Source organism: Cyclopterus lumpus, chromosome 3, assembly GCF_009769545.1.
Source record: "Cyclopterus lumpus isolate fCycLum1 chromosome 3, fCycLum1.pri, whole genome shotgun sequence".
Classification (NCBI taxonomy): domain Eukaryota; kingdom Metazoa; phylum Chordata; class Actinopteri; order Perciformes; family Cyclopteridae; genus Cyclopterus; species Cyclopterus lumpus.
In genome coordinates, this window is record NC_046968.1 from 22,640,728 (window position 1) to 22,668,399 (window position 27,672).

At 41.5% G+C, this 27,672-nt stretch overlaps 1 protein-coding gene across 1 annotated transcript in view; it reads left to right on the forward strand.

The window, feature by feature from the left end:
• The first annotated feature begins 1,350 nt into the window (after positions 1-1,350).
• Positions 1,351-27,672, forward strand: part of tox3 (TOX high mobility group box family member 3) — a 39,085-nt gene continuing 12,763 nt past the window's right edge. Inside the window, exons 1-4 of the mRNA XM_034525143.1 lie at positions 1,351-1,486; positions 1,582-1,676; positions 1,940-2,161; positions 23,144-23,212. Coding sequence (XP_034381034.1) covers positions 1,351-1,486; positions 1,582-1,676; positions 1,940-2,161; positions 23,144-23,212 — 522 coding nt within the window. The remainder of the gene's footprint in view (positions 1,487-1,581; positions 1,677-1,939; positions 2,162-23,143; positions 23,213-27,672) is intronic.

Below are 27,672 nucleotides of genomic sequence, written 5' to 3' on the forward strand. Positions count from 1 at the left end.
TGACCATTATTGTATATGTGGTCTGAAAGCGGGTTGTAGCCAGGGCAGAATTCTAACTGATGTTTGGTTTGAGGAGACATCGGTTCGAGATTGTTACAAGTTGCTGCAATCTGGAGCACAACTTTGCCATAACTTCAAATAGTGAGCAAGCAACCCGTATTTGAAATGAAGACGAATGAATGAATGAATGTGAATGATTACAGTCCTACTTGAGAAAAAGGTAGTGCAAGTGAATATATGTACATAAAGAGTAGTACAAGTACAGCTATATCCTAGATGAAAGTGTACAAATGTATTACTTTTTTTTGAGTTGGTTATCACAAAATTGCTTCTATCCAGAGTATGTATTTATGTACACCAAGTAGACCTGGATATAAAGAAATACAGGGATGTGCTTTGGAAAAACGTACGGATGTCTCGACTTTGAGAACTTCATCTCTGGCGGTGGTCTGAAACTAGAGATGTATTCAGGGAGAATATGAAGTCAATATTAGAGGTGACGCAAAAGTCAAGATAAAGATCTGAGTACACGTGAACAGTTGCAAGTTTGCCTTGAGGGGAAGACGCGTCTGCACAAGTTGAAAATGTTCCAATTTTTTCTGGGGCTTTATGACTCAGATTCATGAACATACGGTAACAAGAGGGTAACAGAGAGAGACGTGAGACCACAAGAATACAAGAGAAAGTACAAGTCTGTGTGAAGTTCTGTCACAGAAACACTGGGCTTTTTTTTTTTAGTTACGATAGCATCTAGTCGGCACATGCACATTAATGTTGGCTGTTTGAGGTGCATTAACACGGACTGCAAAACAAAAACAAAAATACATCCCAGTGGTCAAATGTGAATGAAGCCAAACAGCTTACAATTGTATTTCCAGAAAAAATAACTGTCTTGGATACTCAAATACTCAACATTGGTACTTTTTTAAAAGCATGCTGTCATTCCCCACTGACTGGAGTAGAATCCTTTAAAACTCGGTGCTGCAGACAAAACACAAAAAAACAAAGTAGGCTATGCATGGGGTAAAATAATAAAATACACAGGCATATGCAAAAAAAAAAAAAAAAAAGAAAGACTCCTGTAATTGTAATTATCATATGCCAACATGTCACATGGATTTAAATGCAGTGTTTTAGTGGGCGTGGCTACGTGTGTTTGGGGCGTGGCCGGCGTGTTCACACATTTTGCCTTGTTCATCACAACCACAGGCAGAGCCGAGGGCTGAACCCGAGCATACACACAGGCACACACACGCACACACACACACACACGCACTGTACTACATCATATCCACTAATTGCGCCATCTGTGGAGTGTTGTTTGGCTTGTTTTACAAAACCTCCCAATCGATGCACTTAGCTGAGGGGCTCGCGCAGCCAGCTATCCACTTCCTACTCAACTGCTTCACCAATGAGTTTCCTAAGTTGGGAGAATATAAACTTCTGGAGAGCACCGCGGAGGACGGGGACACCTTTCCGTGTTACGGTACTGTTTTGACGCGCGACTTACTTCGTGGTTATTATTACCACTTTGTTGCAGTTTTTTTTTTTTTTTTTTTCTTCTCTTTCCTGCGTTTGAAGGGGGGAGGAAAGGAGGTGGACCCACGCTCAGTCGCCGTCTCGTGGCTTTCTTTGTATACAGCAGCAGCCAGCAGCAGCAGCAGCAGCAGCTGTGTGTAAATGCATGGGCACACCGCGTCATAACCGCTGCTTGACGGACAGCTTATTCGGCTCCGTCCACTTCACGCGGGCTTCCTCGGAGAATGAAGTGGCCGAACCAGGTGTAGGAAGAAGGATATCAAAACTTCACACCGAAACCTCCCCCCTTCCCTTCCCCTACCCCTCGGCCACAGTGTCCTCATTCACCCCCCCAACAAGCTTGGGTCACTTTCTCCGTCTCTCTCTTTCTCTCTCGTCATCTCTCTCATCTCTCTCTGTGTGTGCGCGCGCTGGGATTGTAAAACGGCAGAAACAAATTGATCTCCGTGCAGTAGTAAGCTACAGCTTGCGCGGCACCCGCACACACACGCATACACACACACGCGCACACGCACACCATGGATGTACGATTTTTATCCGGCTGCTGTGTGGAATTCTATTCCAGGAGAACCAGCCGAACCTGGATTTCGCCCACTGTTTGGGCTACTACAACTTCAACAAGGTGAGGACAACGTCTGGTGTGTGTTGCGTGACCGCGCCGGTGCACCGTCACCCCGGGCTGCTCCCGTCTGAACCGAGTGGAAATCCATCCAGTATTAACTTGAATCAAAAAGTAATCTTCATCTTCTTAGTTGCTTCCACTTGTCCCCCCCCCCCCCCCCCCCCTCTCCTGACTAATAATTAGCCACTAATCATTACTGTTTATTTTTTGGAGTTGATTCATTAATACCTCCGCCGCCCCCCCCGCCCCCTCCTCCAATCATCTCTTGCCACAAACTTTGCCTGTCGTGAGAATCACTCACGGAAATGAGAGCACGCGACAAGTGCATCGGCTCAGCGTTACTTCTCGTCCCAGCCTCGGACCGACCGGCCACCTGCACCGCTAAACTCTCCACCGTCACGGGCGCTGTCGGCTATACACAGTCGTACGTGTTCCTAGACATCAGCGATCCACATGACAGCGTGTAAACTACTGCCTTACAACGTGGTGGAAGTGAGACACCGTGCATCGGGTGTCAAAATAAAGTCCTCTGGACTTGATCCTGTTACAAGAACCTGTGCACCGTGCAGCTCAATACCTTGTTTACCCTTTGGCGTGTCGAGTTACTCCTTGTTTCTATCATAACTTTTTCTTTTGAGTATTTAAACCAGCTCCAGCACCGCCCAGCTGTACGCAGACTCTCCAATGTATACAGAAAGGAATATATGGCACACTTCTGATCTGTTCAGTGTGAAGGCATTCATTGTGTTGTGTTGTGTTGTGTTGTGTTGAGCACTTATCTCCAACGTTGGCATCAGCAAACCCCCTCCGACTGTCATCCTAATAGAGGCGCCACATGATGTACAGCGGCCGTTTTATCTGCTCACTCCAGCTTAGACAGCCTGCATTGTTTACAAGTTGGTTTATTCACTTCCCTCCATCTGTGGAGGGCACAAGCAGCCCTGTTTCCTAACATTGCTGAGGTATGACATGTTTATTAACTCCCTAACTACGCGAGGCAGAGGTCACGTAAAACACTGATGATACTTTGTCATAGTTCCTCAGCGACGTAACACTTGAACTATTCCTTATCCCTCAGGAGCCTTGCCTTCCCCTTGTACCCCAGCAAGAGGGAACATCACTTTGGCAGACGAATGACACGAGTGCAGCGTTTTACAAAGTTTAAACAATGGTCGCCCCCGGCATACATCCCCCACCCGTCCTCGCACACACACACACCAACCCCCTCACCAAATGCTTTCAGCCCTATAGTGCTGTTTGCCCTTGCAATCTGACGCTGCCTCTAAACAGTTACCAGGTTTGTCTCACGGTTTCGTCAGCTCTTTGTCATGTTGGCCAAGTTGTCATATGTGCCCAATTTCATCATGTCTTCATCAGCCTTGAGACATTTTAACTACATCAGCTTTGAATTGGCGTAGAGGCGAAGTGAGATTTTACTCCTGCTCATAAATTCCCCAGGTCAAGTGAGATTTTTCCATCTGTAACAGTAATTGCCACAATGCAAAAAGGAGGCCGAGAGCGAGCGAGAGGGAGGGAGGGAGCGAGGGTGGTGAGAAGGTGCTTATCCTGTATCTCCACCATTTATGTTGGGAGAGAGAGAGAGAGGGAGAGTACAAAGCGTGCATTTCATTCTAATCACAATGCCTTTCCATGGTGAACAAATAGCCTCTCTTGCATGCATGTTTCAAATCAGCCTCCAATGTATTGGAATCAGCTCGCTGAAAGGCAGCACAATGCATAGCAGTTAGTCATCCAAGAGATGTGGCATGCTTACAAGTCCTACCGAACTGAGGCATTACTTCTCTAATCTATTTATAGGCTGTCGCAGCACCTTTTCCCAAACAGCATAACTTTCATGAGATTCACAGTTTTGATTTGAAAAGAGGCAATACTCAAAAACGCTGGCACAGGAAATATTCAATTTAATGACAACAGAGACAGACGGGCCCAGAGGCACTTTGAAACATCAGAGAATCTTTTAAATTTACAGAAAAATCCAAACGAGTGGCACAAACTTAATTAGGTGCTGCAGTCATGACTAATGAAGCTGCCGTTTCTTTTGGCACCGAGATGAAGGGAGAACCAGTGGTGCTGAAGTAGAACATGCCACAACTTCACACAGCTGAATAATACGCCTAGAATAAAATTCAGGAAAGATCACTTGCTGTAATCAGCTACAAATAAACACTTTTCCTTTTTATCAGAACCCTCCTTGCAGCAAACGGCTTATTTCTGTGAGTTTTTACTATTAAATGCAGGGCATTCAGGTTGGAGCAGGGTCCGCTCCTCTTACACTACCTTTACTTAAGGGTGAACACTTATCAGCATTGCTCAAGGGCACACCTGCCAGGACCATAGTTTTACTGATTGGTTGCTGCTTTCAATTTATCTGTGATAATGACTCTGTTTCACTGGCTCTGTGGCTTGTGTTAAAAACACCTGGTTGTAGTTATTAATATGTATACAAGCTGCCTTTTTCTTAAAGTTTAGACGACTTTAAATGAACGCATTGGCATCTAATTCTCATTTATCCAATTACTTATTTTGGTAAAGCCAGTGATTCGAGACAGTTTAAGCGTTGTGGTTTCTTCTGGGCAAGCTCCTCGGTCGTGCACAACATCCACCAAAAGACAAGGAGCTGTTTGGATTTGACTGGTTTTGATATTTGCGAAAGTCACATGTTATTGACTTTAATGGTTTCATGAAATGGACTCTGTGTTATTCCAATATGTATGGCCATCTGGTCTATTTTTTTTTTCTTTCAAGGTTTAATAATGTTTAAGATACAGTAACCATTTAGTGTGGGCTTTCATTGCCTCCAGGCGCACAGACTGAAATTAACAACAGATGGTAACACAAACTCTTCACCTGCACTTGAGGTTTATTTGCAAAACTAATACCAGCACCACTGAGACGTCCTGATTCTTTGGGAATGGACCATACATCCGAGTATTTTAATGGCACAAGCATATAGTTTCATAGCACTTTGTGGATGGAAAGGTTCAAGCTAAACTAAAATCATCCTATATTAGTGTTGACGTAAGTGGACATGCAGCTGTTTTGCTTAGTAAACATTTCAACAGGCACGTTATCATCAGATCTAATCGATGGGCAGCTTCTTTGGTGTCAAAGTCACAATCCTTACTATTTTAATGAATCAAACCCCACTTGTGTGGCCAATTCTAAAACCGTACACTAAAAATGTGTCTTCTATAGTGTAGTCATAAATATTGGAAGTATAGATAATATTGAATATTTGAGACGGTTTCGATACATGGGACCAGCTGTTGACAAACACACAACAAGTAATTATCTTTAATAGCAATCTAAAACTTTAATATTCCTTGTGGTATCAGAAATTGTATCAAATGTCAATATTTTGAGGTGTTGTATCAAAGTAAGTAATTGCGGTATCCTGACAACACTACACAAAATAAGGTTATTTTCCGCATTTTCATCGGCGATCTGCAGGCAACAGGCTGCACATCACCAGCTACTCAGCAAGGTAACCACCTTTGCTGTGCCCTGACGTCGTGGAAGACTACAAGTGCCAGGTTCAGCATGAAATCAGATTGCGGTTGTAATTATTATTGACTGACTTCTTTATTAAATCAACATTTGATAGTTTGGTTGCATGCGTTGTAAACAAAAGCAGCAGTTGTTTTTCTGCTGTATTACTTATGAAGTAGCTGCTTAAAATATGTTTGGAGCTGTTAACATGGTGACTCTGGTTGTCATCAAATCAACCTTAAGTATGTCATAAAGCACATATTCTACCTTTTTTCCTTTTTAAACTTAACATGGAAAAAGCCCCCCTGAGAATGTATATAACATTTGTATTTTTTATCAACCACTCACCTGCGATATGAATCAATAATTAGGTAGTTGTTCAGACTGTAAGACTTGACTTGATGATGTATGAGTGCAGCTGCAATTATCAGAGGATTTAATTAAGCCTGTAACATGTGGTGAAGTAAGAAGCCTGCTCATGTGGGCCCTACTGACCCATGTATATCGGGAAACTAAAAACAACCTACGATTAAAAGAACCGAGAGCAGGGCCTTAGTTAAGAACTCTACTTCAACAGCAACAACCCAGCTGGCAGTAACATCTTATTGTACCCAAACCATAGTGGGCCAGGCCTCTTTTGTCTTTGCTGTCCTTTCTGATTCATCGGGAGGGAAGGGGTTAACGCTCTGCTCTCTCCTGGGAGGGGAAAGGTGTGGGGGGGGGAGGAGTGTCTTGTGCTTCTCTCCAGTGTACACAGCTGGTGCCATTTCATCACACACATTCTAAACATATCCAAACACAGCTTTAAATGTGTGTGTGTGTGTGTGTGTATTGGGGGCTGGGGTGTAAGCTCAGAGGCTTTCTGCTTTGTCAAACTCAGCAGTTGATGGATATGACTTCAAGGTGCATGTTAAATGTTTAAATGTCCAAGAAGTGAATGGCTGATGTGTTTTTGCTGAGTCTTTTTTAATTGCAGCTTGTCAGGAGATGTAGTTCAGCAGATTTATTAAACACCCAATCTTCCCACTGAGATTAGGCGGTGTTATTTTTAGTCCGCCTGCTCGAAGACACACTGTACTTGGAGTTCCTGCCTCTAAGAGTGACTCCTCTGTTTGACTAACTGCACTCCACGTACGTCTCCACGGGGCAGATATTAACATGTTGTTAATGCACAGCTCCCCACTTCCTGCAGGATGTCTCAACACTGAAAGATAGCACACAGTGATGCGCTAGCAATAGAGACATATTGATGGAAAACACATCATGTTTATGAAAACTGACTGTGTTACGGGTCACAGTGATGCTTTCTAAAGAAGCGACCCCAAACTACATCTAAAGCAAGCGTGCTATTAACCTATAAGCCTGTGGCACGTCATTATCACAGCTGCCACTCTCTTTATTTTGTTTATCACGTTGAAATGTTGACATACGGCACACGTGTCTCACGCGCACACACACACACACACACACACACACACACACACACACACACACACACACACACCAAGTCCCATTGCAACTTGTATAAGTATAATATGATCTGAACCAACAGTCTGAACCTGTGGGAAACGCAAGACCAGGTTTCTGCGTTGTTTATGAGGTGGATATGAGAAAGGCTTTGAAATCTAACGCAGACATAGACCATTACCCAGATCGGCACTCGTAAAGACCTTCTGTAATCCTGCCATCACTGCTCATGAATCCACTTCATTACATTACTCAGCGTGGCTCATTTAGACAGACCTCACACTCTTAAATTGTTTCTCAACTGGTGCATTACATGTCCTCCTGATAGGACCTGCATTGAGTTGGCCAGAGACAAATTGGAGCTCCAGTGTAAAACCAGTTAAGAATACATGCTTACATGTCAAATGTCTTCACATAGTCGGCCATCCATCTGTACCGTTTTCTACGGGTTTCCTTTAGGGTTAACACTGACAGTCCCCACTATTTGTAGCTGCATGGCTGTTTCACAAACATCTATGTCAGCGGTTCAAAGTGAATGAACCCACAAGAGAAGCACAGTTGTTGTTGTTATTGGATTTTGATCATGTACACAACATCACTACATCATCCATCAAACCCTGTCGGTGCCCGAGGAAAGAAATGTTTATTTTGACGTTCAAAGTCATGAAAGAATATTTTTTTCTTTCTTAAAGTGTTGTCTGGTGATTTTAAATATACTGTAAATAAACACAAGCTCTATTTCTGATTGCTTTAAGACTATGTTGATCATCACATTCACAGTAGAGAATTTAGATTCAGTACAATACAATCGGTTACTCAAAGGAAAAAAGCCTTGCCTTGTTATTACTTTTCTCTAAAATACGTCATTATTTCATTCACCAATACACTGCAAATGAAACATGACACAGTCATTATTCCAATGTTTACTGTATTTTGATGACTAAACAATATATAGCAGAAAAAAGGATACACATAGTGTTCAATTTCAGTATTCTTTTTTTTTGGAGGATATATACACAAAGCTTCAAAAGCTAAGCCCACTCTAAGCACACCCATAAGTCACAGATCCACACAGACAGGTCAGTGAGGGAGGGAGTTTTATGAGTGGATGATGATCTTATGATAAGACTAAGATACCTATTGACTCGAGTACCAGAGACACTTTGTTTATATGTCACTGACATGAAAAATGGTATATCTACTGATTGGGTTAGTTCATCTTGTAAGGTCAAAGGTAAAATGAACCTCCTGTAGGAGTTGTTATTTGTGTGCATACTGTGCTCCTTTGAATCAAAGCAGAGCCCCCACAAGATATATTTTTCCACCATGATAAACCATTTTAATCTGGTTTTGGCTCGCTACATCTTTGACAGCCTCAACCTTGCTGACTTATTAAAAAGGAAGGGGAAAAAACTCCCAGCGCCCCTGAAAACAGCTTTTACAGTGAATTAAGCAGTTTTGAAAAGGACCAGTCAATCACTCTCTGGTTGGCTGATTCAATAAGTGTTGTGTCCCTTTAGTGGTTAGCCTCGCTGTTAAGACACATTCATTTTTAAAGCTTCCCAGAGAGGCAGCCATTCCATGTTTCATAGATCTAATGTCCAATTCTCTTAATGGGCTCACAGACTGTATCAAAAACATTCAGCTGTTTTCCTTTTAACTTGACTTGTTTGACTTAAGCCCCTCTCATAAGCTCTTTTCAAGGAGCATAGGCCACTGGCGAATGTCCTCCTTATGGGACATATTTCCGGGGTTGGATGAGTTGAATTAATTGCTGCTATTTCTATATTAGACTTCTTTCCTCAAGCTTTAAAGTCGGGTACCAATTGTGTAGAATCTCTTTTTTTCAATGAATAATTATTCCTGTAGAAATTATTCCTGTCAACCAAACACAAATTATTGTCTGTAAGATTTCTCTCTCCAATTTAGCTGACACCATTCTGACTAAAGCAGCATACTCGTAGAAATACTAGTCACTGTTCCAGTAAATGGTCACGTATCAGGTTAAAAGTGAATATATGTCTCATTAGAGGTCTATGGGCTGCAGGTGTGTGTGTGTAGTATTACACATTAGGCAGTGTGATTAATCCACCCTTTTTCACCTGCCCCCTCCTACGTGACACATTCCCATAATGCAGCGTGTTACCGGGTTGCACTAAAATCACTGACAATAGTAGCAGGTGTGCAAATATCCCCCAGACCCGATGAACAAAGAGCTTAAATAATGGGGGTGAATAAAAGTTTTATTTGAATGGTCAAAGTTCAAGAAAGACCTACTTAAAATACAACCTGTTTGTCACAAAACGAAACATGTAAGCGTCGTATAAAAACATAGCTTTTAAAACACTGATTTGTTGCTTAAAGGCACCGTTTTATTCCCATTTTGCTTGATTGTGTTCATGCTGCTGCACACGCATCCTTCTCAAACATAGTCTGTTTGTGGCAGCTGGATATCGTTATGGTCTCTCTCAGCAGTTAGTCTACCATAGCAATAATACGGCAGCCTATAACCCCCCTAAATGAGCTTTAATAATCTTTTTACATTGGAAAACTGCCATCTCTCTCTGCCACAGTTTGATTGGATATTTTATGGACATGCATTAGACTGATACACTCCAGCATGTATACTTTTGTGCCATAATTCATGTTCATGATGGTATCAAGATCTCAATACAGTGCACTGACGGAGGATTGTCTCGCTGTACCGTGAAGCCCCGGAGGAGAATAAAACAGCTGTTCTTAGAAGAAAATGTTTGCCCTTTTATGTCTTCCCTATACTTTGTCAAAAATATCTTTGTATCCATTGTAGACAACATGCTGATGTAAAAAGGCCCTTCTGCAAGCAATTTACAACAACTGTTTGTCTTTGTATTTCTGCCCTCTAATCTTCTGTCATTGTTTCACTCTCTTGCAGAGTCACTAATTTATCACTCATTTATAGAACAATTTTTCACTATAATGAACCTTTTATGTTTGCTCCAACTGGAAACCTTACTTAAAGCAGGAGGCAGTACACGCAGACCTTTTCCAGTATTGATCTAAGATCATAATCTTTTCCTAACCCTCAAACCAGAGCTTTGAGTTGCCTAAATATTACGCGCGCTGTAGCTGCCAGGACCTGATATTGTAAAGAAGACATATCCAAAGACATTCTGCAGACTCTTATTTTTTTTTTAGAAAAGACTGTCGACTCGTGACATCACTCTTACTTCATTCTGTTGGCTATAATTGCCCAACAATCATCTCCATTTGAATGAGCAAAGCTCTCAACATGTTACTGAAGTATCACAGCTTTGAGGATTCTTCATGTCAGATTTCCAGTTGGATAGAAATCATGCAGTATTCATGAATCGGTCTGGTTTTAATTCAGTTTGCATGATCAAAAGGAACAATGGACATGGCCTCGCTAAAAGCTCCAGCCATATAATAAAGGTCCGGTCCCTGAAAACTCGATTGGGATCATGAATGGGGTCCATGAAATTCTTGAACCGACTTCAGATATTTTGGGGAGTTGAAGTCAAGGCTCATTCACAGCAAGCCCTTGTTTATTGTGATGTGTGTGTTTCTGCTGGCTCGTGGACTCGCATGTGGTCATAGTGCGGGATGGCAGCAGTAGAAACAAGATCATGGTCTGTGAGGCCTCAGCCTTGGCAGGGTTTCTCTCTCTGGACTGCCACTGATATTTCTTTCAGATGGCATTCCTTCCAAGGAAACCGATCTAGTTCTTCATCTATGGAGGTTCTGACTCACGGTGTAACTTTTCAAATACCTGCACAGCCTAGTGGAAAGGGATTTCTTTCCTTTTTTAAAAATAGGCTCCGCAACATTTGTGTCTCTCCCGCTGACAAACAAGAAAAGAAGCTGAATGATTACGCTGCTTCAAAGGCATTACAAGCAGCTGATTAAAGTGTGAGGTCGGAGTTAGCCAAGGTTAACCGTCCATAATGAAACACTTTGAAAATAATGATACGCTGCATGGTTTTATGAGGGCTTGTGGCTTCTCAGCTCAGCAGTGGTGACCTTCAGCAGTTCCACGAGCTAATCGTAGCGATCCTGCAGCACCCCTGTAGTTTCGAGACTCCATTACCTTCTGATATGCATCTAGGAGAGCAGACCTTGCACAAGGCCTGTCTCGCTCACCATTCTTGTGTTGCCGAGGTGGCCGACCATCTTCCCTTTCATCTCGAGCCACTGCTTTGATTCGTGAATGTGGCTATGTGCCACAGCAGGCCAGGCAAGTTTTGCATACCGTTTTACATTGGAGACAATCAGCTGACACTCAAAGGGAAATAATTACACAACCTACAGCTACAGAGCTTTTGCACCCAGATTTGTTAAAACAAAGATTATTGTCTGACTATTATTACATCACTCATGAGTATTTGTTATATGGTATTGCAGGGCATGTGGTCTTTTATTACAAACAGCCGCATACTGTACACCTGGGTAGTCTGGATTATACTCTTGCCAGTACTTACAGTTTCTTATTGAAAACTGGCTGCTGTCCACGCTATACGATGACTGAATAAGCAACGCTTATCTAGAAAGAGAAACCGCAATATTAGGTTTGGCTAATGAGTATTTTATTTTTTAAATCACTGAACAGTAACTACACTTTTATGTTATTAGTATGATTTATTGTTTTGTCTGGTGCATTCATATGTCTACCCAGAAAGTAATTAACTGTATACAATCGAGTATTAAGAGGCTGTGTTAATATCATATCTGGTTGTCTGAGACATCTTGATAATTGACAAATATGTACACTTCTGTTTCAGGGATTAAGCTCCCCTGTTTGCTGATGTTAGCCTTTGTTGTTTTAGCAGGGACTTGTAACCACATTTAGTTGAACAAGTTCCCAGTTCACAGTAAGATTCCCAGTGTAGCCAGTTGGTTTATGTTTTTGATTGTTTTGTGATACAGAGATGACATGTAAAGAGAAGGCTTGATGTTCAGCTGCACTATTAGTGGGTATTGACATTGTCAGAAGAATACATTCTTTACAGGAACTAATTAACAAATAAGAATAATTGCCCGGTTCTTTCATTCATCACCACCGTCCCTTATAACAGGCAAGCTTCAATCAGGAACAACAAAGTAGTACATAAATCAAAGTAGTTTCCTTTGCCAAGCCACAACCCCTTGGGAGGTACCTTGGTGCTTAATTAAAATCTTGAAGGATCATGTTTTAAGTGTAGGTGAGCGAGCACTGAATAACAATGACAAATCATGCCCCAGAGCATTAGTAGGGCGTTTTGGATAATAATAACAGCATAAAGAGCATCCCTCTTTTTTTCTGTACAATATAAATGAGATTTAATGTGAAAGAAAGCTGTTTTCAGTGCATTGTGGCACAATGACTGCGGTAAATATAGCCTTTTCTGGTGGCAGAACCTGCCAAAACCAGCATTGACATATTAAGCTCATAATTACCCAGACAGGATTATAATGAAACAGCTCATTATTTGATGCCTTTCATCCTTTTTTTTAAGCCTTGCATGTACATCTGTGCCAACTACAGAATATAACCCTACTTTTGTCAAACTGTCACATGCCAATATTTATTGGGTGTGACTTGTGAAAGGAAGGCAAGCAGCGATTATGAAGCAAGATATATTTTCATTTAAATGTTTTGACAGCTATTTAAGGCAAGCGATAACTGTTGTGATAACTAATGATGAAATACAAGATCATGTACATGTTACAATTAGAAGAAGGAAAGAGTTATACATTCAGCAAACTAAATGAAACTGTAACTAAATTAGTTGTACAACAATTTGATAACATGAGCCGCTACAATCTACTGGTCCTACTAGACCAGGGTGCAAACACAATATTGTATTACTAATATATATATATTAGTAATACAATATTGTGTTTGCACACAGGGGCCATTGTTGCCTCTGATCTTTGAGTTTCTACATCCGACAGTTCGGCAGTGACTAACATGCCAACTAACACGGACTGTTCTTTAGGCTACAGCCAGACACACTTTGGTAAATTATCAGTCAAAACACGATGTGGAATCACATTTTCAAGGGACTGCAATCAAAATTTGAACTGCTGTTTCTGCAAGCGTCATAATTGTGATGTGCACTGGCTTTTAGGAGCGGCTAATAAAAGAAAAAGCATATTAAAAAAAGAGGAATGTGTGTAGTTATCAGCAGAAGTCAAAGTCAAATCCTCTCAATTACAGAACTCTAGAGAGCCTAAGCAACCCTTCCATTGGCTAATCGGTCTCAGTAAATTGCGGTGGTGAATATTTCAGACTCAACAGATCTGAATAAAGACATCATGATTATTTCACTGTCATACAGTTCCCTCGAATAATTTCCGAGGCCTTCAGAGGGAGCCAGCATAAACTGCATAACTCCTGATTTAAGAAGGGGGGGAAAAAGTCGAGGGAGAATAGCAAACACGAGGGCTGTCAGTCAATGAGGCAAGCTAATTGGGTCGATCTCTTTTGCAAAGATGAATGAAGAGATTATCTCTCCCTATGTGTCCAGTGTATCTCCCGCCTCTGACTCCAGGTGAATTAGCTGATGACAAGTTGACGGTGGGAATTCTGTTTCTCACTCCGATTTAAAGCTGCAGTCGGTATTCTCAGCATGGCATCCCTTGTTGAAATCAAAGCTTTTGTCATTGTAAGCTTTGTTTGTATATTGATTATTATATATTCAATATATTAATTGGATCAAGTATTGGATGTAAATGCATTTTAGAATACAAAATGTTTGGTTGCGTGAGTCAGAAGTTATGAACATTTAATAGTTCCTGACCGCATGTGAACAACAGGATACCAGGTGATTTGGTCACAATATCATTCTTGATGCTCTCTGCAAATTATATATATATATATATATATATATATACCGGTACATACACACTGGTAGAGAATTGGAGAAGCGGGTCAATCATGGGCCTAATGAAGACAAATGAAGAGTGATTTGAACACACCTGCACGTAGAGGTGTGAGTGCAGAGCAAACTGTGCCCTGTTCTCGTTTATTTTAGTGGAGATACTCTACAGCTTGGTCCTAAATTAGAGGTCAAGGCTCAAATTCAGAAAATGTCAGTGACCCCTCGGCCCCCCCCCTTTTTTTTAAAAAAGCGGCCTGCATTTGGAGAAATGGGATAAAAGTACTTTGAGGGAGCTGTGGCCAAAGGAGGAAATCAATACGCCGGTAAAAGGGGGTTGTACAAATACAACGTCCATTGTTCTTTTCAGTTGTAAACAGATTGAGCTTCATTTTCTTGTACAATTTTGTGTGCAGTAATGTTGAAGCAACACATTAAATCACATCTACAGGACATTAGGACTAACCCTTCTTACACATTATTTTTGATTTACTATTATCCTTTTTTTTATTTTGTATTAACTGCGATGTGTATATAATGTAAATGCAGGTATAATATTTGTGTGACAAATGGATTTTCCCTCGCTTACCTGATAGCATCAATAGCGAAATTCAGTGTGGAGAAAATTATGATTGGATTGAACACACACTGACAACGGTCATCAACTGCAAAGACTTTTTGCATAGAGCTTTATTACTTTTCTTTTTCTCCATGCGTGAACACTTTGCTAAGTTACCTTGTTCTCCCTAAAATGCACCGATTCAATACACAGCAGACCTCCTGGTTTCCGTGTGCCTTTGATCTCCAACCTGTCATTTCCCGGGAAGAAAAGGAATATTTTGTTTTGCATTAGGACTAAAAGATGTGTGTAGTGTGTCTTTGTTCTGAACCTCTTTTTTTAAATGTCAGCGCAATGATACGGAATCAAAGTTGAAGCTCAGTGTTTGTAATTATTCAAAGCTGGTATCTAAATCTTGCACTGCTTTTGAAGTAGGAAATGTTAAACTGACATTTTGAGTTTAAATACTGTTAAAAACATTAGGGAAGCCTGATGGTTGCCGTCACAAGAAAAACAATGTCTGCGACTCAACAGCCGTCAGGTTTGCTAATGATGTCCTGGTGTGCTGTCAATCTACCAGATGAACGGACAATAGTATGCCAAGGAGAAAATGCCTGAAATAGCTAATTGCTTCTAAGAGCCCGCTCAACCATTCTGTAACTACTATGTGTTCACAGATGTCTCTTCCAGCTGCTATTTCATTATGGATCTCAAAGACATTACAGGCACAATGCACTGGCTTTCTTTATGAGCCTTTGTATGTAGCACATCGGGTAATAATGATTATAGATACATTATTGAGACTACAGCGCAGGGGGGGGGCTCGTGTAGAAACGGCACAAAAGCATCTATATGTGTGGATCTCCATTATCTCACCTAATATCAGTCATTAATCCTTAATTTATGCCAACTTGTTGATTGTCAGTTCCGAGACATTTCTTGAGAGGAGCCCGAGATTATTTGCAGCCGGACTTGTGTCAGTAGCGCCAAGCAACACAGCCTCAAATTGGAATGTGGTAGAGCTCTGGGAAAGCAGCCAAGATTTAAATTAGACAATAACCTCTGCTCTCTCTATATTGCCTCTCTTTTCCAGCTGCAGGCCTCGCCATTTGTTTAATACAGTCAGCCCTGTAGTATATAATAGACTGATATATGAGTCACCGCTCAGCAGTTTGTGTTGTTCAGATTTATAGAGATTGAACAACTGTTCGGTTTGTGCTTACTGTGAGCTTATGGTAGGAATACCAGAAAAGACACAGGTTGCACACCAACCTGGAAGGTGTTGTGATTGTACACACAGGAGGGTTTTTAAAATCCATGAGTGGACTTAAGAGTTCTGATCAGCAAGTAACCGAAAAGGGACAAAGACACTTAAGAATAAACATCCAACTGGCTGCACACATTGCTACAAATGAGAATTCAACCATATAAGTGTTTACGGTGTTTTCACGAAGGTAGAACTTGAAAACGAGTGAAACAAAACCAAGCTGGCAAATAGGTCGAGGTGACGCTTTGCTGTAAATTAAGGGCTTTACTGATTTGAATATCTTGATGTGGGTGTTTTCAATACTTTAAATTAAACACTTGTTATCTTACCCATTTTGACCCAAATATTTCCCTATTCTGTCTATACTAGATAAGAAATGGAGGATTATGTTGAGTCCATCACTAAAAGCTCTTGATTGTGCACATTCCCAAAGCCGGTTATAATGAGTGTCTTAGCCGGTAACGGCGGTACAGGGAAGAGAAAAATGCATTTGTGCTGCTGGAGCAATACGAGTGGACTCAACTCCCAGCAGGTTTCAATTGAGCTTTATGTGAATCCAAGTACCAGAGCTCATAGCCGTCTGACAAACCAAGAGCAGCACAACCATCACCATTAGCGCAACGAAGAACAAACCCATTCCCTGTAGCGGAAAGATGTTTTCCTTCTGTATGACAGTTAACCATGTCATTTTTAGTTATCAGCCTCCTTAACCCCACAGCAGCCTCTTGCTTTGTGGTAAAGAATGACAAGTAGAGTAGCGTAAGCTTGGTTAAAATCCACACCTCTGATAGCATATTGAGTTGGAGTTGCGTCAAAGCTGCTGAGAGTAAACAGCCTTGAGACATGGCTTAGCTGTAAAAGCAGGACAACATCACCAAGCCAAGTCTTTCTCATGTCGCTTCCTGAAGAGCTGTGTGTCCATGCAACAGCAGCCATTGTGAGAAAGCTACACCATGTTTCTGAGGCCCTCTCCATTGCCTAAGCTCCTTTGTGGCTGTGGGCCAATGGCTTTGCACCCCGCCAGATCAAAGATGGAACCCCATTTAGCTTGCGCTTTCTTTTAGGATTTGCTCTTGAGAGTACAGAGCAGACTGAACAGCGAGAGAAAGAAAACGGGATGTTGGATGTTGACCTGCATAACATTGAGACTTCTGGGCTCAGGCTATGGATCCATTATGACAAATGATAAGACCATCTTTGTTTTGGCAGCATTTGCTTGTCGGAGGCCTGAGAGAAAACAGCTATGGTGAACCTCAGTGGGTTTTCGTTCCATTGTGTAACACTGTGTTTGATGTGGCTATGCTACAAAACTATGGTCTGACTGTATTGTGATTGTTTTCTCTTAAAATCAACATTCATACATAGAACCGGGTGACAGAGAAGCTATAATGTTAGCATTAGTAAAACAAAATGATTACAAATGAGGGGATTTACAGTGGTCTATCATCCAGAAATAGCTCTATTTCCAGTAACTATTGAATGGATTGCCATTAAATGTTGTACAGATATTCACAGTCAGGCACTGCAGTCTAAACCTGAGTATGCTAGCATGCTGATGTTAGCATTTAGCTCAAAGCACTGCGGTGCAAAAGTACAGCCAGAGAGCTGCGAGCGTGGCTCTTATTGTGCTCCTAAATTAGGAGAATCATTATTAAATGATCACATATAGCTGAAGATCCCACAAAGACTTTGGCTTTGGGTTCTCTTTCATTCAATACAATAGCCCGAGTGAAACATTTACAGCGTGTGCTTTAACTTGTTTCTGTATTCTGACAATACAATAGGTCCGGAGTTGACTTTCCTGTGATTGACAGCTTTTCTGCCTGAACTCATGTTTGTTCTGATGCAGTGAATTCAAATAATCTCATCCTCAAATACTTTAAAAAGAAATGGAAAGATCTGCTTGTTTCACCCCGGTCTGTCACACTATCACACTTGTACTCCACGTCTGTGCTGAATATAAATGTGGCCCCGAGGAATACGCTGAACGCACCAGCTATAGTTTGCCTTTCAACACTGGCATAATGACTGGGTAGCTTGAAACAACATAATGCATATTTGCCGAGCTGTGAAATCGCTTTAAGATTTTCCTTTTATTTTGATAGTTAAGCTTATCATTTTGGTTTGATATGCAAACTTAGTTTCATGCCCCGTGACTGCAACGTGTAGAGTAATTTGAAGAACAGAAGATCTGCTTTTGGGTTCACGGTGACAAACTCTGCCCATAATTTCTTCATACTTGGAGACTTTAGTGATGACATCTTCCAAAATCAATAGTCCAAATTTCAACCTAAATGTCCTACATGTTTACCACTCTCTGATCAAACACTAAAGAAAGATAGCATACTGTTGAAACTGATTCTTTGTAATTTTCGTGACATGTACCAGGAAACGTGGCCTTTTAACTAAACTGTTCCTCCAAGTATATCTTTACTAAAGCAAAGCCAGCTATGATCACAAGAGCTCAGGCCACAGTGGTCAGCGTGTTGTGAGTGAGAGGAGATAATCGGCACACAGGCTGAACAAAACCGCCATCAGCTTGATTTAGATCCCAGATATGACCGAGACTTTTTCTCACGCCGCATCCCCTGCACTACTGCAGTGGTACTTGCACTGAGAGGCAGAGGAAGAGTGAGATGCTTACATTGAACTTCCCCCTCAATTCTACCTCATGTAGTTGAGGACTAGCAGTCCTAATAGTGGAAGACAGTGCCGGGCTGGGGGGAGTAATGATTTTAGCTTTAAACTGAATTACCAATCGATTCGGCACGCAGATCAGAACACAGGTTGCAAGCCGACTGCGTGGACATGCTGCGTTGTGGAGTCGTTTTACAAATTGACTGCTGCACACATAGGAGGAAATATATCTCTATATGTCAGCTCGGCGCTGCATGTACGACGGCCTGCTGGCCGTGAATAGGCCTCGTGATCACCAGAGAGGCAGCTGCAGAGTGTTTATGCTGAATCGGGTTGTAAATGAGCATGTATTTGTTGAGGAGGACCTTGGGAGTCAGAAGATAACTTTTCTAAAGGCTGCAGCGGGGGCCTGACCAGGTCTACAGGAAGGGAAACTGTGCTGCTCTTTTCAGCCTCTGATCCCCGTCACTGAAAGAGAGGTCTGGTGGCAGGCCAAGCTTTAAAGGAAATTGCATAAAATAATACACAGCAAATTACCGCGGGTTTCTTGGGATTGGAGGTTGAGTTTTAACTGTGGTGTTTTTGCTGTGTTTTATAGAGACCACTGGAGAACATATTAGCACAAGTGTCATGTTCCAGAGAACACATGCTAGGCTGTGATTACTGAGCTCAAGCTGAACTGTAAAATCGCTTGTCAGCAGTTGACATGTTTCTGGAAAAGCCTGGGCTCCTGATTGAATTAGTTTGGTGGTTTTCAGTGGGGAGGAAGAATGTGTCCAATTTAGTTACCTGCTGACAGACGGCACCGATATTGTGACTGTTTGATCGTACTTTAAAACCCAAACTTTAAAACAGCCGTCTGAAGGCTTGAAAATACAGATTCATCTAATTTACTTTCTTTATTTTTGGGATAAAATGCTGTGTCATCTTGCGTCTACCCAAGTCATTCTTTGTCATTTAATCACCACTGACAAAGCAGTATTCAATGTTCAGTTGAAGTACGGGCTAGTGCATGTTTGTTTTCCATTTGTATGCATGCAGAGATGGCAGCTGTGCTATCAGAGGCTCCTCAGCCGTGTATTCTGTGAATCTTGGTTGTCCAGTTCATGTTTACTGATAGGATCTGTGTGGTTACTCCATCATATTGGGGGTGAGATGGGGTCATGTTGGTGCAATATTGTGTTCACCCTGAGGTTGTAATAATTTTGTTTGCCATAATATCTGTAAAACACCTTATTTCCCACTGGACATCCTTTCATACAAATATTCCTGCACTGGGATTTAAAAAAACAACCCGGCATCAAAATTACACTTGCTAGAGTCCAAAAAAATAGAAAGCAAGCTTGTTGCTTAGAATGTGTTTGTGACTGTTTTTGTCTGATAGTGAATAACTGACACTTTCACATTGATTCAAGGGGTATCCTTGACGTTTTATCCGAATTAGAATAAAATAAAAAGGCAACAATGTGCAATTTAAGAAAAAAACCTAGAAATTCACATTCATCCCATTCACTGCGAGGTTGCTTGGTTTTCTGTCTGCCTGCGATCATGCAGACAGTGGAGTCTTTTCACGTTAGGATCAGGGCCCATGTAAGCTCTTAATTCTCTCCTGTTAAACAGTTGTTGGAGAAATGTGCTGGTGTTGCAGAAGCAGAAATAAAAACACTGAGCGCCCAGTGTTTGTTCTGCCATGTAGCCATGTCTGACTCATGTTACAGAGCACCTTTAACCGTGAATTCACTCTGTTAATAAAAGCCCTCACAGCTACTTTTAAAGCACACTTTTCTATGGCTTCTCTTTGGGGGAGATGTAACATTGCAACCTCTCTGAGCTGTTGCTATAGTGCTTCACTAGATGTACAAGCCACGTTTTTTGTGTCCAGGAGCATTTATATAGCAAAATGTCAAGTAATTCCACACCTCAGATTTCTCCAAATCTGAGGTATTTGTGTTGCATTTCTGATTCCAAAACACCTTTCCGCGCACACACAGACACGGTTGTTTGGCCCTTCACATGGCAGCTCTCATCTAGCTCGTCACATCATTTTAATTACAGAGCCTTCATTGTCTGTGCTGACCCATTTTAGCTGCTTGGTCCCTCCAATCACACTTAATTTCATCTGGCATTTGACTCAATCGTCACTGCTGCGAACATGAGTGGCCAATGCCTCCCTCAACCCAAGGAATAGAAATGGGAATAACAATAATAATCGCCACTCCCTGCTCTGGTTGTCCGCTGGGGCCTCTGGCCCCGCGCTGCGCTGCGATGCGACATGGTACAGCTTTTAATGGTGAAGATTGATACCGGCGGTGGCTGGGGACATTTCTTGGGATGTTAGTCACAGTTCTCAGAGGAGATAAGGAACTGCTCTTAAAGGGCCCCTGCAAACACAATAAAACATGACTCACAGAGACAGAGACCAGAGAGTTTCACACCACTAATCAGCCCATGGATTGAACCTGAATGCGTTTTCCTCCGATGGAGCTAATAGGATTTGCGTAATGTCTGTACTTGCAGTATGTATTTCCACCATACATTACAGTTTGTGGCCTCCCGATTTAGAAACACTTCCATGCTTGTGAAGTAGTCTCCCACAACCAGTGATGTGTAACATGGCAAGTAATGGAGCTGAAAATGTGTGACCAAGAAGTGCCACCAACAAGTTTGTCCAGAACCAGAGACGAAGCCTCTCCGCTCGCAGAAACATTTCGCAGCTTTCTTTTTCTTCCTTTCAACAACAGACGAGGAGAGTGTACAAGCATCTATATTAAAGGTGGCATAACGAGTTCAGATCTATCCGTATTCCACTGGATGTTTCCTAAATTGTCTGAGAACTATTTACACAGAAGAGCTGTCGTCTGCTCGCTCTTAAAAAGCCATATTCACATCCAGAGAGACTCGGGGACAGAAGAAACAGAGACGGCACTATCTCCCCCCACAATCAACAATGTTCCCAGTGCTTGAATAGAGAAGGATATCTCCGAGACTTCAATTTGTTATCTGAAGGAAGAAGAGGGACGGAGTAACACTTCTAAGATAAACCCGGCATAAGGTTAATTACCAGCCGAGTGGCTGACGTAACCCAGCCATGTCATGTCTCAAAGTTACATACAGCTTGGAAGTGAAGGAGTGCTCGCTATTGACAGACGCTTCTCACTTAAGGTGTGTGTTTTTTATACATTTGTGTGTGTGCATTTGTGCAAACACGCACACCCCCAGTGCTCCAGTCAGATATAGTTTAGTGGGGCAGCTCCAGGTAAGACAGCACCGGAGGCCTAGACGGCACAAACCACCTGCTCCAGCAACTGCTATCAGGGCTTGTGGCTCTCCGACTCATTGGTGCATAACACTGTTAACATTGCTGCTGATTCCCCACTCTCTCTCCAGGGCATAGACTAATTAATGGATACCATTCGCAGTTGATTAGCAGCAGTTCTTTCGGTAATTACATTCGCATACTAACCACTCGGAAGAAAAGGAGAAGGGCAAAAAACACAGAGGGCGAGAAAATATATTAATGCACTTCTCAGTTCGCTGTGATCTCAATTTGTTTCCACTATTGTTTGGCTTCTGCCCGAATAAGAAGCCATGTATTTCTCTCTTTCTCTCCGTCTATTGGACGTCTTTGTCTCTCGTAATGTTTTTAAGAGAGTGACTTTGTAATAAACACACACAAGAGATTACTGCCGAGCTTTGTTGAAATTGTGTTCTCGGTGGAACCTCAAGAAGACGCAAACGCGCTGTGACTCTTCTCCTCCGTGCTGTGTAGGCTGGGTTTTGCACTCCTCACTCACAGAGAGGTGCATTGTGCTCCTGGGCCCAGCTGCTAGCCCATAATTCTTCATTCTATGTCCCATTGTTCCTACCTGTCAGCATGGCTGTGTCTCCAAAGAAAGGGAAGTGGCTGCCATTTTGCCAGCAGCCTCTGTGTGGGTTAGGAGGGCGGGGTATGTTGTGAAAACATGTTATTTCTTACCAAAGTACGGGGTTTTAATAACTTATCAACTCTCTTACGCGATGGTGTTTTTACCGTTTTTTTAATGTTTTCTTGACAACGTGGCACAATTGTATCCCCCGGTGATTACTCTGTTATTACTCTGATATTAACAGGTACATGCTTTGAGAGAATACATTTGTACTTGTTGCACTAAAACAGGATGGATCCTAAATACATTTCGGTTGAATTCAGATCCTTCATGAGGCTGGATACATGTACAAATCATGTTGGTGAATTAAATTGTAAAACCCCCATTAACCAAAAAAAGCACTCTAGCCATATTAAAAACACTCTGCCTCCTTATTTCCCCCCAGTATCTCTTCTCTCCCATAGTTTATTTGAAGTTAATAACCCGCCACTGCATCTTGATGGCTTTGTGACGCAAACATTTCCTTAATTGCCATCCCATATGAGCTGAATAGCCAGACCAGATTCTCATTACCCTGGTTTGAATTGGCCTGGGCCCCTCGCATGCCTCTCGTCATGTTGCAATAATGGCAGAGTGGCAGAATGCGCGTGCACCTAGAGAAAAGGGGGTTAACTCTGTGGGTAAACATTCAGAGCCAAGTGTGACCATCTGTTTGAGTGACAGGTGTCCATTATCAAAGGGGAGAGCTCAAGTTGCACTGGATGTTATCTGTACACTCGTCGGCTGATTGTGTTTTTTTTCTTTTGTCCTCATTTACAGTTCCAGAACAACAACAACAACTACATGAACATGGCGGAGGCGAACGGTGCGCTGCTCGCTGCTGGAGATGTAAGTACACTTGCATGTTAGAGTTCTCTTTTGAACATGGACAGTTCAATGCAGACATAGTCTTATTACAAATGCAGTGGAGTACAGTTTTCATAGGTGTCATGTACATGAATGATACTTCTCCTTTTTTAAATATTTCTCTGCAGTTCAGGATTCACTATTTAAGGAACTGTCGTTGGGCAACCGTTAACGGCAGTATTTAAAGCATAAGCCCTATATTTCACACTGTGAACATCCATAATGATAAATTCCAATTTGAATTTCTCCATATTTTTATTTCCTGAAATGCTGCCTGTCCCGAGAGCCTCAAAAGACAATAAGCTTACAGAAAGATGAGCCAGGCTCACCCTATACTTTCTAATAGTAACTTCAGAGAGCTGACGCTGATGTAATCCTACTGCCTTGACTACACTCTGTAAGATAAAGTGATGTCATATAAAGTTAAGTTTTCTTCATCTTTTTCAAAGACATAGTGAGGGAGCCCAAAGAGGTGCTTTAGCTCTGTCACTTTCTGTCTGCTGGCACTTACATAAAGTGCAATGTCACCAACAATCTTGAGTGTGTGGAGCTGCTGGAATCGCTCCTTAGGTACTGCACTGTGGCATTGGAAGAACGAAGGGAACAGTTGTTTCTCTGAAGGTATAAAACTGCCTCTCTGAGCCATAGTAGTCCTAACAGTGTGCTAAATTTACTTGTTCTATTCCCCCTCCACCCACTCCGCTGCCCTGTCATTAGAGACAAGTGCTCCAAAAATACCCGTCATCCTCTGTGGTTCGAACGGGCCAATCTCCTCCAGAGTAGCAGGGGAGATTGATCTGGTTTCAAAACGCACAGCAAAGCATCATTACACCGCTCCTAAATAGTGAGATAGATGTCACTGTTAACCTTATTGTTTTCATTCACGTCACAGTTGGAATGCAACTGTGACATTCAAGCGCAGACAGTTTTGGATTGTGTTCATAAAGTGGCCGCTTCACAAAGCCACAGTTTAATTTTTTCCCCCACATTGACGCTGAGTGGGTGAATCCTCTGTACGCAGTGGCCCACTGTAACGGGGACCACGCCGACACAAGCTGCTTGCAGAGCGTCCGACCCCCGGCTGTGAGGGCCCACTGTGGCAGCCAGGGAGTGGGGTGGATGGACAGTTTTTTTTGTTTTTTTTTTCATAAAAACAACCAAGCTCATTTGCATTTCATCAAAAGGAACAACTGTTTCCAGTGTTGGGGCACAGATGGTATTGTGCTTAGGAGTGAAAGAGATAATAAGCCTTGAGCATAGCTTTTTCTTTTCTCTGAGAGCCCACAGTATTGTTTGTTGCAACCCGAGCTAAATGAAGGTTAATTTGACTTCCACTTTGAGGTTTCACACTATCTCCACTGTAATGCTATATTAATCTACTTCAGGGTACAGTGGGAGAGGAGGTGTCCTTCAGCAGGTTCCAACTTCAACAGCAGCCTACATTTATGCAACCACGTTTGTTTAGCTATTGTAATCAAAACCAACTGTGTATTGCGTACAAAGATTGATACTCAATGTATTTTATGAAGATTCACGGCTACTTTGTGGGTAGCTTCATCTCTTTCTCGAATGAGGTCAGATTAAATGGCTTTGAAGTTATAAAGTGGGCATAAATACTTGGCTTGTTGGTTCTGTTGTTGGGTGTTGGCTATAGCGCCAACACGCAACAACTGCATAGCCACACATGAATTCACTAAAAGTTTTTTCCATAATTAAACTTCAACATTAATCGCTCTTAGAAACACATCACTTATTGCAACAGGTGTTCCTATGTTCCCGCAACAGTATCGTAGCTTCCATCAGTTAGCGCCGCGGCTTAGCTTCAGTCCGGTGGAATTGAACCCCTTGAACAATGACAACGGTCAGCAACTTTGCGGTCCTTTTTTGTTTCCCAACCACCAGTTGTTTTACATGTAGTAAAAAGTAATTGCAATGCGAGTGTCCAGTTGTTTCACCTATCATTTAGGAAGACTGTGTAACTTTTGCTAACAGCTGCCACTGTGGCCACAAATTACAATGTAGGGGAAAATGTTAAAACATTGTGTAACGAGAGCACAAGTAGAGTCATACAGGCAGTGAGCTGACTCAGTAATGTTAGTTAAACAGCAACACTTTATCTAAAATGATCCAGGATTAGCAAACCATAAGTAGGGATGATATATTGAGATTGCGGTTATTTTTCGCTGTATTTAGGGACAAAATAACTTGCCGATCGCCCCCTGGTGGCTGGCTGTCAGTTTAGGAAGAGCTTGATTTGATATGCAGAGGTTTTTTTTATAAGCGGAGCGTGCATTTTATGTCAATACGCAGTCTCTCATATTTATTTAATTGTGGGAAGCGAAAATCATGATTGATTTAATATTCGATTAATTGTGCAGCCCTAACCAGAAGCCGCAGGTCATATCGGTACCGAGTCACGTTAGACTGCAGCAGCAAAGTGTTGTATTGCTAATGAATTGAGCTTCTCATTCAAAAGAGGAATAATGTAATATTTCTTTCTTAAAAAGAATGAATACATTTTAATTTTAAGATAGATATATGTATATCACAAAGCAACCTGGAAGGAACAACCAGGATGCTTTGTGATCATCTCAGTCCCTGTCAGTAAAGTGTGGATTGACATAGTTACATACATACTGTCTACATGCTAGGTATGCATGTGTATGTGTGTATATATATATATATATATATATATATATATATATATATATAGCTGTCTTGTCTTGGATTTGACTCTCGGTTCAAAGAACATATGTAACAAATTAAGCATTACTCCAAATTCCTTGAAGCAAAATAGAAAGCCGTCTACATTGAGTTACAGTTTGTCTGCACAAAACATACTATACATGAACAATGACACAATGTATTGTGCTCGAGGCAGAATGCTGCAACATCAGAACAGCAGACCTGTATTTGCCATTTAGATGGCTGGTGTATCATTTACTTTATGCACTTAGAGGGTGAGATAAGATGACCTTGGTGTGCCTGGTAAAGCATACATTCTAGCAGGGAAAGCTTGACTGCTTCCCTCAGGGAAAAAGATACTGTACACTGGGCTTGTGTTCCACTCAGATGTATCACTTTACTTTCCTAATCAAATTAGAGACGTGTAATGAACTATAAATATGTAGAAATGGACTACAAATGATCCAAATTTGAAATAATGTTGATTAAGGGTGCCATGTTTGATGTTGTCATTTGAGTAGCTGCACTCTGCCCGTCTAGATATTTGAAACTGGATCCTCAATCCTGCCTCTATTGATTCCGAGGCCTATTATATGCAGTAATTGCATGCTGCTGCCTTTAACAAGTCTTGGTTATTGCATCTGTGAATTGCATTACTACATTTATTGAAGGGCTGGGAATATTGCCTGAAAAGCTTTCTCTTGCTCTTTGTGTTGGTTTTGAAAGAGCACCAAGGCAGCTCAAGGATAGAATATCAGAAAGGAACATTCACTGATACACATCTCCTAGTCATCTCACTGCATGTTTCTTTTATTGTAAACATTGCTTTAGTGTTTAATTTGGTCAGATAGAGTTACAGTAAAACAATATGCATGTAGAAAGTGGCATGTACTGCATGTTTAAAACAAGTTTGGTTGACCCTTTGCATTAAAGTCACTTTTGGCCATGCTAGTGGCCTTCCCTTGGTTGGTCTGTCCACCACGATGGATAAGACTGACATATCTTTTATTTTTCATAGACGTTCATCCCAGATGATGAAAGTTACCGACTTTGGTGATTCGTGACTTTTTCCACTTTTTCCAATTTTAAGGATGGATTGACAAGAGGATGACTTTGATAATTTCCTTGACTTTTCATTCAGTGCCTCCAGGATATTTCATAGGCGTTATTACATATATGTTTTACTTATCTCTTGAAATATTTCAACATCTGACAGATGGATGGCAGAAAATGTTCCCAGACTATGAACATGACTTTGATGATCCCTCGACTAATGTGGTCTAGTGCCACCATTAATATCACATTTTTTTTGTGAAATGTCTCTTCAACTATTGAACGGATTCTACAGACGTCTACAGATCCTATGACCCTGTCAGTATGAATCTTAATAACTTTGATGGTTCCCTAACTTTTCATCTAGCACAACATTTGAATTCAACATTTGAATGTGTCCAATACTTTGGTTTTTGACTAAATACTTCCAAAACTAATAAAATTTGACTCTTCGTTTGGGATTTTTGTACAGTTTCGTCTCACTATTTGGTATTTACTGCTGTGCATCATCATGTAATTCTGATTATTATTAATTATTATGGTAGGATTGTTTATCACCACATACTTGATAAACCCAAATACATTTGTTTTAGGCAGAATATAAAGACTATTAGAATTATTTGCAGTACAGTAGTGGAGATTCCCCACACACCTGCTAAGGATCAACATGCTGGCTCCATCAGGCCTCTCTGTTACAAGCCCTG